The following is a 12,847-nucleotide window of genomic DNA, read 5'->3' on the forward strand; positions in this document are numbered from 1 at the left end:
TGGAAAAATTTAACCTAGTATCCACCTTAAAGAATGGATTCTGATTGATGGGCTACTACAGTTTAGTCAATATGAGGCGACTTAATCGGCGGTGGGGAGACTGGTGAAACATCGTTGGCGGCAGCATCATTCTCTATAAGGAAGAATGAATGAAGCAAATTGGATCGTACCTTTGATTGTACAACAAATCTTATTTGCTCTAGATTTTACTGGCATTTTGGGATAACAGTCCTCCTACATTTTGAGATGTAATGAAAATGAGAAATTAGTCGACCTTATTTTCGGACCAGAAGAGAGCAAGAAATCATATGCGATCGTACATTTGATTGCAGAACAAATTTCAGATTCGCTGAAATTTACTTGAAGTTTTAATGGATAAGCGGCTTCCGACATCTTGAGCAAAAGCTAGAATGAGAAATCAAATTAAATTGTACGATTTATTGGACAATTAATCTCAAACACGATCGAAATAACATTAACACAGAATGAATTTTTGTCTGCGGCGGCTGACACTAAATTTTTGCCTCCGGCGGCGGCGGCTTGACCGCTGAGCCGATATAAATTTGTCCATTCAGCGGCGGACAATTATCCATTATAAAATCAATTTGAAGTTATTCGAATGACAATGATATTAGTTGTACAACCAATCTTACAATCAAATTTACATTTCTTTAAAATTTTCTGAGCTAAATTTTTGCAAAACTATTATAGCAGCCTGAAATTGATTAATTGTGTGTGGAAGGTTCGACATTTTGACAAAAATACGACAATTATTAATATTTTTTTCTTATTTAAATCGATATTTTTGAGGAATTGGCGACTAAATTAGAGTCGAGATGAGTGGACATATTCAGCGTCGGCGTTGACTGCGAAAAAATGGCCGGCGGCGACTGCAATCAGCGGTGCGACTCGGCAGCTTCATTCTCTGCTTTCGATATCTTGAGCAAAAGCTAGAATGAGAAATCAAATTAAATTCTACGATTGGACAATTAATCTCAAACACGATCGAAATAACATTAACTGTGGATTTAATTGATAACTGTCCTCCGTCGATTACGAACATTTCTATAAAATTTCTATAAGATATTTTTAGGCACATTCCGGCATGCTTTATCCCTTTCTTCCTATCCACTTTGTTCATCCAGAGAAGGAATAAAGTAAAGGCTTCATCCTACGACAAGCTCATTTAAAATTGGAGATTATTAAAATTTGCACTAATTCTACGTCATGAGTATAGATCCCCACAATTTGGTGTTATTGATGTAGGTCGGACGGTATTGCGAATGGGCCATATCGGACCACTTTTACGTATAGCCACCATATAAACCGACGGTCAGATTTGGCTTGCGGAGCCTCTTGGAGGAGCAAAATTCATCAGATCCGGTCGAAATTTGGTACATGATGATAGTATATAATCTCTAACAATCATGCAAAAATTGGTTCACATCGGTCCATAATTATATATAGCCCCCATATAAACCGATCCCCAGATTTGGCTTTCGGAGCCTCTAAGAGAAGCAAATTTCATACGATCCGGCTGAAATTTGGTACATGGTGTTAGTATATGGTCTCTAACAACCATGCAGGAATTGGTCCATATCGGTCCATAATTATATATAGCCCCCATATAAACTAATCCCCCGATTTGGCTTTCGGAGCCTCTAAGAGAAGAAAATTTCATACGATCCGGCTGAAATTTGGTACATGGTGTTAGTATATGGTCTCTAACAACTATGCAGGAATTGGTCCATATCGGTCCATAATTATATGTAGCCCCCATATAAACTGATCCCCAGATTTGACCTCCGGAGCCTTATGGATGAGCAAAATTCATCCGATTCAGTTGAAATTTGGTACATGATGAAATTTGGTACATTGCGCTAGTATATGGCCACTAACAACTATGCCAAAATTGGTCTATATCGGTCTATAGTTATATATAGCCGATTCTCAAAAATAATCTACCAAAATTTTATTACTATAGAAAATTTTGTCAAAATTTTATTACTACAGAAAATTTTGCCAAAATTTTATTTCTATAGAAAATTTTGTCAAAATGTTATTACTATAGAAAATTTTGTCAAAATTTTATTACTATATAAAATTGTGTCAACATTTTATTTCTATAGAAAATTTTGTCAAAATTTTATTTCTATAGAATATTTTGTCAAAATTTTATTTCTATAGAACATTTTGTCAAAATTTTATTTCTATTGAAAATTTTGTCAAAATTTTATTTCTATAGAAAATGGTGTCAAAATTTTATTTCTATAGAAAATTTTGTCAAAATGTTATTACTATAGAAAATTTTGTCAAAATTTTATTACTATACAAAATTGTGTCAAAATTTTATTACTATAGAAAAATGTGTCAAAATTGTATTATTTACTATACAAAATTTTGTCAAGATTTTATTTATATAGAATTGTATTTCTATATAATTTTGTCAAAATTTTAAAGGGTAATTTGTTAAGAGCTTGATAACTTTTAAAAAAAAAAAAACGCATAAAATTTGCAAAATCTCATCGGTTCTTTATTTGAAACGTTAGATTGGTCCATGACATTTACTTTTTGAAGATAATTTCATTTAAATGTTGACCGCGGCTGCGTCTTAGGTGGTCCATTCGGAAAGTCCAATTTTGGGCAACTTTTTCGAGCATTTCGGCCGGAATAGCCCGAATTTCTTCGGAAATGTTGTCTTCCAAAGCTGGAATAGTTGCTGGCTTATTTCTGTAGACTTTAGACTTGACGTAGCCCCACAAAAAATAGTCTAAAGGCGTCAAATCGCATGATCTTGGTGGCCAACTTACCGGTCCATTTCTTGAGATGAATTGTTCTCCGAAGTTTTCCCTCAAAATGGCCATAGAATCGCGAGCTGTGTGGCATGTAGCGCCATCTTGTTGAAACCACATGTCAACCAAGTTCAGTTCTTCCATTTTTGGCAACAAAAAGTTTGTTAGCATCGAACGATAGCGATCGCCATTCACCGTAACGTTGCGTCCAACAGCATCTTTGAAAAAATACGGTCCAATGATTCCACCAGCGTACAAACCACACCAAACAGTGCATTTTTCGGGATGCATGGGCAGTTCTTGAACGGCTTCTGGTTGCTCTTCACTCCAAATGCGGCAATTTTGCTTATTTACGTAGCCATTCAACCAGAAATGAGCCTCATCGCTGAACAAAATTTGTCGATAAACACATTTCGAACCGAACACTGATTTTGGTAATAAAATTCAATGATTTGCAAGCGTTGCTCGTTAGTAAGTCTATTCATGATGAAATGTCAAAGCATACTGAGCATCTTTCTCTTTGACACCATGTCTGAAATCCCACGTGATCTGTCAAATACTAATGCATGAAAATCCTAACCTCAAAAGAATCACCCTTTATTTGTATAGAAAATTTTGTCAAGATTTTATTTCTATAGAAAATTTTGTCAAAATGTTATTTATATTGAAAATTTTGTCAACATTTTATTTCTATAGAAAATTTTGTCAAAATTTTTTTTCTATAGAAAATTTTGTCAAAATTTTATTTGTATATAAAATTTTGTCAACATTTTATTTCTATAGAAAATTTTGTCAAAATTTTATTTGTATAGAAAATTTTGTCAAAATTTTATTACTATAGAAAATTTTGTCAAGATTTTATTTATATAGAATATTTTGCCAAAATTTTATTTCTATAAAAAATTTTGTCAAAATATTATTGTTATAGAATATTTTGCCAAAATTTTATTTCTATAGAAAATTTTGTCAAACTGAATTATATACGTATTTAACTTACAATTTAGTTACTATAGAAAATTTTGTTACTATAGAAAAAGTTGTCAAAATTTTATTTCAATAGAAAATTTTGTCAAAATTTTATTTCTATAGAAAATTTTGTCAAAATTTTATTTCTATGGAAAATTTTGTCAAACTGAATTATATACGTATTTAACTTACAATTTAGTTACTATAGAAAATTTTGTTACTATAGAAAAAGTTGTCAAAATTTTATTTCTATAGAAAATTTTGTCAAAATTTTATTTCTATAGAAAATTTTGTCAAAATTTTATTTCTATAGAAAATTTTGTCAAAATTTTATTTCTCTGGAAAATTTTGTCAAAATTTTATTTCTCTAGAAAATTTTGTCAAAATTTTATTTCTATGGAAAATTTTGTCAAACTGAATTATATACGTATTTAACTTACAATTTAGTTACTATAGAAAATTTTGTTACTATAGAAAAAGTTGTCAAAATTTTATTTCTATAGAAAATTTTGTCAAAATTTTATTTCTATAGAAAATTTTGTCAAAATTTTATTTCTATAGAAAATTTTGTCAAAATTTTATTTCTATGGAAAATTTTGTCAAACTGAATTATATACGTATTTAACTTACAATTTAGTTACTATAAAAAATTTTGTTACTATAGAAAAAGTTGTCAAAATTTTATTTCTATAGAAAATTTTGTCAAATTTTTATTTCTATAGAAAATTTTGTCAAAATTTTATTTCTATGGAAAATTTTGTCAAACTGAATTATATACGTATTTAATTTACAATTTAGAAGACGGTGTTAAGAAGTTTTAAGATACCTTGCAATCGGCAAGTGGTACCGCAACCCAAGTAATTCGATTGTGGATGACAGTCTTTAGTACAAGTTTCTATGCTATCCATGGTGGAGGGTACATTAGATTCGGCCTGGCCGAACTTACGGCCGTATATACTTGTTTATAATTTTTTTTATAAATTAGTGATAAAAGTTTTGTGTAAAAAAATTATTGTATTTAATTTTTTTTCTCTGTACAAAGAAAGAAGAGTTTTCTTTTCTGAGGAACGAAATTTTAGACAAACAAAGTTTTCTTTTGATGCTAAAAAATTTACCTTTAAAGCAAATAAAAAAATATCAGAGACAATCGTTGAATCGCTTATAACAACTTCGGGTTTCATTGCTCCAAAAGAAAATACATTATAAAAAAGGGGATATTTTGTTTGTCTAAAATTTCAGTATTTTTTCTTTGCGTGTATATAAAATAACAACAAAAGTTAATACCGTCAAAGGTTCTCATTGTGTGGCCGAACTGACAAATACGCCGTTGTATTTGCTTGTTCTGACAGCGGATGAGCGAACAAACGAATGTTACCTTATGTGTCCGTCCTAAAACTAGAATTGAGTATAAACTGAATGGCGGAGAACCTGTCGCTTTTAATTGTATTCGAAAACCGGCCAAGTTTTTAACAAACCTTTGTAGACTGCAGACGCGCAAAGACATAGCAAACAAGCAATCAGCTAAGCCAGCTAAAACCTACAAAAAACAAACAAACAAAAAAACGTTAAAAATTCAAACAAATCGGAAAAAATATACAAACCAAATTTGTAATAAAAATCAGAGCTTGCGAAAAATTTTCAACAAAAACACAAAACAACAACGATTTTCTAACAAAGTGTATGTGTGTGTATAATTAAAAATTATCTTAATTGAGATAATAAACAAAAAAATTATCAATTAAAAAATTATCTCAATTAAAAAAAATATTTTTTAAAAGATAAAAATTATAAGAAATTATTATCATTTATTTTAAAAAATATTTTATTATTCTTTTATTTCTAGAATTTATTTTTGTTCGAGAATCTCATCGATTTGTAAAACAACTACACAATTTTCTTAAACAAAACACAAGTTTTTCCATTTTTTTAAAGTTTGCCCATATTTTGTCTAAAAACCCCCCATAAAATCAAGTGAAATTAAAATATTATAAAACATTTTGCGTGAGTGCTTAACGAAATCGAAAATAAGGAAAAGTAGCAGCAGCAGAATTGATTAAAAAAACCGACAAAATGAAATATTTCATTGGTCTATTCGTTGTCACCTTATTGGCTTTGAATGGCGTATTGTCATTACCAGGTAAGTGGGTCAGAACGTAACTGAATTAAACAAAACAAAACCAAAAAAATAGAATTATTTATGTTAAAAGTATTTATGTAAAATCGTAAATAGTACAAATATGTCTCATATTGATGTACGGATTTCAGTCGTAATTATGCGTGTGTATTAGAGTGGTTCATCATTTAATATATAACATATCCATAAACGTATGTCGTAATTAAGTGTATGTATTAAATTGATCCTTCAGAAAATAATCCCAAATTTATGATAAGCGTCAAAAATTATCTCCAAACTATTTGATTTTCATTTGAATTTTTAGTACCAGAAAAAACTTGTCCGTCTGTTAGTCGAGCTAACATTCAACAATAACAACGAAATGAACTTGGGGCATATAGTTGTTACTGATGTTGGTCGGATTCTATTGCAGATGGACCATATCGGACCATATTTGGGTATAGCCTCAATACACCCAAAGAAAAAAAATAACGTCTGTAAATCGGGTATCTGTAAAGTTTCTTTTGTTTCAGTTCTTTAAATTTCTTTGAAAAGTACATACCTTTATGACCAAAACTTTTGTTACATAACTAATAAAAGAAATACTTTCTGTTCCCAATACCACATACCATTTGGTTTATATCAGGCACGGTGCCTGACTTTATGTCTGCAATAAGACACATTTTTAGGTATCGTAGTAAAAAGTTAATATTGTACTGAACAATGCCGAACAGCCTTTAATTTAGCGAACATTTTTGGAATATATAAAAATTCCCAAAGTTGTATCGCTTGTAAGAAAGGCATCGACTAAAGTGGTTTGATTTCTTAAAATAAAGTTTAATTACATCGGCTTGTGTGTGTGTGCTCAACAATGTGGTTTATAAAGAGAAAGGCTTGGCTGTATGCGTTGATTGTGCGTTGATGATTATAGCGAATTTTGATGTCAGTGATAATAAGAGCTACGTAGTGTGTTTGGTTTCATACAGTAGGGTCCGAGGTTCAATTCCCCGACCTTGACTAAAGGTAATATTAAAATATATTACAATTTGTTTTAATATTGTTTGTATTACAAAAAACGTACTGAAAACTATATAAATTTCATCCACGTGGGAGAGATATGAAGACAATTCCTTTTTGAGTTACGGTCAAGGTTGCCATAGTTGGTAGAATTGTATCAAAAAGTGGTATAGTTTTTACTGTTTGGTAGATTAAGATGTACATCAATTTTCCAAATAAATAAAATGTTACCTAAATTTTCTATTGAAATAAAATTTTGGCAACATTTTCTATCGAAATAAAATTTTGACAAAATTTTCTTTAAAAATAAAATCTTGACAAAATTTTCTATAGAAATAAAATTTTGACAAAGTTTTCTATAGAAATAAAATTTTTACAAAATTTTCTATAAAAATAAAATGTTGGCAATTTTTTCTGGAAATATAAAAATTTTCTACATAAATGACATTTTTAGAAAATTTTCTATATAATTAAAATTTTGAGACAGTTTTCTATAGAAATGACGTTTTGAGAAAATTTTCTATAGAAATAAAATTTTTAGAAAATTTTCTATAGAAATGCAATTTTGAGAAAATTTTCTATAGAAATAACATTTTGAGAAAATACTCTATAGAAATAAAATTTTGAGAACATTTTCTATAGAGATAAAATTTTGACAACATTTTCTATACAAGTAAAGTTTTGACAAAATTTTCTATAGAAATACAATTTTGACAAAATATTATATAGAAATAAAATTTTGACAAAATTTTCTATAGAAATAAAATTTTGAGAAAATATTATTTTCCAAATAAATAAAATGTTGCCTAAATGTTCGATTGAAATAAAATTTTGGCAAAATTTTCTATAGAAATAAAATTTTGAAAAAATTTTCTATATAAATAAAATTTTGACAAAGTTTTCTATAGAAATAAAATTTTTACAAAATTTTGTATAGAAATAAAATTTTTATTCGTTTTGTTTGTTATTGTTGGCTTCTCTTCAATCGTTATTGTTGTTTTTGATCTCAGCTTAAAGCCATGCATTGACTAAACTACAAGTGTAGCTTAACCAACAGAGGAAAAGTATGCTTGTCAAATTTATTTGGGCAAAGCCCTATAGACTGCAAGATGGTTGGATGTACAGCTGTTTCGGAATTACCACATTCCTCATCAGCATCCTCTACTTGCAGCAAAACTATCAACCAATTATCAGAATAAATTCAAGTAATTCACTCAACCCAAAGTGAACCGCACTTGAACCTTCCGAAAAAAGGTTTGATAGTCGGCTACTGCCTTTGCAAATAAAATTTTTAAAAAATTTTCTATAGAAATAAAATTTTTAAAAAATATTCTATAAAAATAAAATGTTGGCAATTTTTTCTGGAGATATAAAAATTTTCTACATAAATGAAATTTTTAGAAAATTTTCTATAGAAATAAAATTTTGAGAAAATTTTCTATAGAAATAAAATTTGAGAAAATTTTCTATAGAAATAAAATTTTGACAAAATATTCTATTGAAATACAATTTTGATAAAATTTTCTATAGAGATAAAATTTTGACAACATTTTCTATACAAGAAAAGTTTTGATAAAATTTTCTATAGAAATACAATTTTGACAAAATATTCTATAGAAATAAAATTGTGACAAAATTTTCTATAGCAATAAAATTATAAAAAATATTTCTACAGAAATGAAATTTTGAGAAAATTTTCTATGAAATTAAAATTTTGAGAACGTTTTCTATAGAAATATATTTTTGAGAAAATTTTCTATAGAAATAAAATTTTGAGAAAATATTCTACAAGCTTAACCAACAGAGGAAAATTATGTTTGTCAAAATGTGGCAAAATTTGCTATAGTAATAAAATTTTGAAAAAAAAATTCTATACAAGTAAAATTTTAACAAAATTTTCTATACCCGAGTAAAAATTGAGGGACCTAATTTGATACAATTAGATATGAGTAGATCCGAAAAATGGTAAGATCTAATCATATCTAACATAATTACAATGGAACTAGAACTGATCAGATCTCAATCTTGGTCTGGTTTTAATTCCTTAGATATAATTATATCTATCCCCATATATAGTTGGATCTGATGTTAGATCTCGTCCTATGTGGAATTATATATAATTATATCTAATTCTGTCGCATCATATCTGGGTAAATCTGCTTAGATCTAAAGTGGCCAATTTTGAGATCTAATCATATCTAATTAGATCCACCAATTTGTACACGAGTAGAAATAAAATGTTGACAAAAATTTCTATAGAAATAAAATTTTGACAAAAATTTTCTATAGAAATAAACTTTTGATAAAATATTCTATAGAAATAAAATGTTGATAAAATTTTCTATAAAATTAAAATTTTGACAAAAATTTTCTATAAAATAAAATTTTCACAAAATTTTCTATAGAAGTAAAGTCTTGACAAAATTTCCTATAAAAATAAAAACATTTTCTATAAATTTAATAATTTCTATATAAATAAAATTTTCTATATAAATAAAATTTTGACAAAGTTTTCTATAGAAATAAAAGTTTGACAAAAATTTCTATAGAAATAAAATTTTTATTCGTTTTGTTTGTTATTGTTGGCTTCTCTTCAATCGTTATTATTGTTTTTGATCTCAGCTTAAAGCCATGCATTGACTAAACTACAAGTGTAGCTTAACCAACAGAGGAAAAGTATGCTTGTCAAATTTATTTGGCCAAAGCCCTATAGACTGCAAGATGGTTGGATGTACAGCTGTTTCGGAATTACCACATTCCTCATCAGCATCCTCTACTTGCAGCAAAACTATCAACCAATTATCAGAATAAATTCAAGTAATTCACTCAACCCAAAGTGAACCGCACTTGAACCTTCCGAAAAAAGGTTTGATAGTCGGCTACTGCCTTTGCAAATAAAATTTTTAAAAAATTTTCTATAGAAATAAAATTTTTACAAAATATTCTATAAAAATAAAATTTTGGCAATTTTTTCTGGAGATATAAAATTTTTCTACATAAATGAAATTTTTAGAAAATTTTCTATAGAAATAAAATTTTGAGAAAATTTTCTATAGAAATAACATTTTGACAAAATATTCTATTGAAATACAATTTTGATAAAATTTTCTATAGAGATAAAATTTTGACAACATTTTCTATACAAGAAAAGTTTTGATAAAATTTTCTATAGAAATACAATTTTGACAAAATATTCTATAGAAATAAAATTGTGACAAAATTTTCTATAGCAATAAAATTATAAAAAATATCTACGTTTGTTGTTTTTGTTTTTCGACCTTTTTGTTTATTACCTTATGTTATCTTTTTGTAAATTCAAGCTCGAGGTCAAAGTTTTATTTTTATTTTTTTGTTTTATTTTTTCTTTTTTCATAATTCGATATTTCGATCTCCTTCGGAAATCATCAACGGGAATAAAATAAATAAATAAAGTTACAAGCTATGTCACTGCTGTTGTCCTCCCATGTCTGTTGTTGCTACCACAACAACAACAGACATGGGAGGACAACAGCAGTGACATAGCTTGTAACTTTATTTATTTATTTTATTCCCGTTGATGATTTCCGAAGGAGATCGAAATATCGAATTATGAAAAAATAAAACAAAAAAATAAAAATAAAACTTTGACCTCGAGCTTGAATTTACAAAAAGATAACATAAGGTAATTATAAAAAATATTTCTACAGAAATGAAATTTTCAGAAAATTTTCTATGAAATTAAAATTTTGAGAACGTTTTCTATAGAAATATATTTTTGAGAAAATTTTCTATAGAAATAAAATTTTGAGAAAATATTCTATAAGCTTAACCAACAGAGGAAAATTATGTTTGTCAAAATGTGGCAAAATTTGCTATAGTAATAAAATTTTGAAAAAAAATTCTATACAAGTAAAATTTTAACAAAATTTTCTATACCCGAGTAAAAATTGAGGGACCTAATTTGATACAATTAGATATGAGTAGATCCGAAAAATGGTAAGATCTAATAATATCTAACATAATTACAATGGAACTAGAACTGATCAGATCTCAATCTTGGTCTGGTTTTAATTCCTTAGATATAATTATATCTATCCCCATATATAGTTGGATCTGATGTTAGATCTCGTCCTATGTGGAATTATATATAATTATATCTAATTCTGTCGCATCATATCTGGGTAAATCTGCTTAGATCTAAAGTGGCCAATTTTGAGATCTAATCATATCTAATTAGATCCACCAATTTGTACACGAGTAGAAATAAAATGTTGACAAAAATTTCTATAGAAATAAAATTTTGACAAAAATTTTCTATAGAAATAAACTTTTGATAAAATATTCTATAGAAATAAAATGTTGATAAAATTTTCTATAAAATTAAAATTTTGACAAAAATTTTCTATAAAATAAAATTTTCACAAAATTTTCTATAGAAGTAAAGTCTTGACAAAATTTCCTATAAAAATAAAAACATTTTCTATAAATTTAATATTTTTATGAATTTTAATTTTATTTAATTTCGGTCATACTATCAATGTCTACTGTATGTTCTCCCTTTTTGTAGAAGTAGTAAAATTCCCTTGTTCGTGCAAGTTTAAATCGTTAAAATATGTAAAATTCGACACAGTTCAAGGGATATTTATACAAGGGCTGTGGAGTCGAGTCAATTTTGCTCGACTCCGGCTCCGGCTCCGACTCCGACACCAGCATTACTTATTAGCCTCGACTCTAACTCCGACTCCAGAGTCGACTCCAGGTGGTGTACCTAAATCTCATTTTAACAGTATTCCAATTGTAATTTTAATCCAGAATATGTATTTATAAAAACAAAAAATAATTAGGCTTCCAGATGTTTAAGAAGTAAAATCCTGGTATTAATCTATATAGGCATTTTATAAAAAATAACAAGTAAGGAAAGTCTAAAGTCGGGCGGGGCCGACTATATTATACCCTGCACCACTTTGTAGATCTAAATTTTCGATACCATACCACATCCGTCAAATGTGTTGGCTAATGCACTAGGGTGGAACACAATTTTAGTCAAAAAAATATGGGAAACATTTAAATCTGAAGCAGTTTTAAGGAAACTTCGCAAAAGTTTATTTATGATTTATCGTATTAGAAGTTTAGGAAAATTAGAGTCATTTTTACAACTTTTCGACTAAGCAGTGGCGATTTTACAAGGAAAATGTTGGTATTTTGACCATTTTTGCCGAAATCAGAAAAACATATATATGGGAGCTATATATACATCTGAACCGATTTCAACCAAATTTGGCACGCATAGCTACAATGCTAATTCTACTCCCTGTGCAAAATTTCAAATAAATCGGAGTTAAAAATTGGCCTCTGAGTGTAAATCGGGCGAAAGCTATATATGGGTGGTATATCTAAATCTGAACCGATTTCAATCAAATTTTCCACACTTGACTATACTACTAATTGTACTCCTAGTGCAAAATTTCAACCAAATTCGGCCAAAAATCTGGCTTCTGGGGCCATATAAGTCCATATCGGGCGAAAGATATATATGGGAGCTATATCTGAATCTGAACCGATTTCAGTCAAATTTTGCACACTTGACTATACGACTAAGTGTTATGTTTGTACAAAATTTCAAGCAAATCGGTATAAAACTCTGGCTGCTGGGTCCATATTAGTGTATATCGGGCGAAAGATATATATGGGAGCTATATCTAAATCTGAACCGATTTCTTCCAAAATCAATAGGGTTCTATTCTGACCCAAATTAGGAACATGTGCCAAATTTGAAGGCGATTGGACTTATATTGCGACCTAGACTTTGATCACAAAAATGTGTTCACAGACGGACGGACAGACGGACAGACGTACATGGTTATATCGACTCAGGGACCCACCCTGAGCATTATTGCCAAAGACACCATGTGTCTATCTCGTCTCCTTCTGGGTGTTACAAACATATGCACTAACTTATAATACCCTGTTCCACAGTGTG

The 12,847-nt window shown here is 28.7% G+C and overlaps 1 protein-coding gene across 2 annotated transcripts in view; it reads left to right on the forward strand.

Moving 5' to 3' along the window:
• The first annotated feature begins 5,155 nt into the window (after positions 1-5,155).
• The window catches only part of vir-1 (virus-induced RNA 1), a 219,812-nt gene continuing 212,120 nt past the window's right edge, over positions 5,156-12,847 (forward strand). Inside the window, exons 1-2 of one of the 2 annotated variants that reach the window (XM_075296961.1) lie at positions 5,156-5,436; positions 5,602-5,895. In XM_075296961.1, the coding sequence (XP_075153076.1) occupies positions 5,829-5,895 (67 nt within the window). In that variant the 5' untranslated portion in view covers positions 5,156-5,436; positions 5,602-5,828. The remainder of the gene's footprint in view (positions 5,437-5,601; positions 5,896-12,847) is intronic. The other variant, XM_075296962.1, reaches the window with a different exon arrangement.

Source organism: Haematobia irritans, chromosome 2, assembly GCF_050003625.1.
Source record: "Haematobia irritans isolate KBUSLIRL chromosome 2, ASM5000362v1, whole genome shotgun sequence".
NCBI lineage: Eukaryota > Metazoa > Arthropoda > Insecta > Diptera > Muscidae > Haematobia > Haematobia irritans.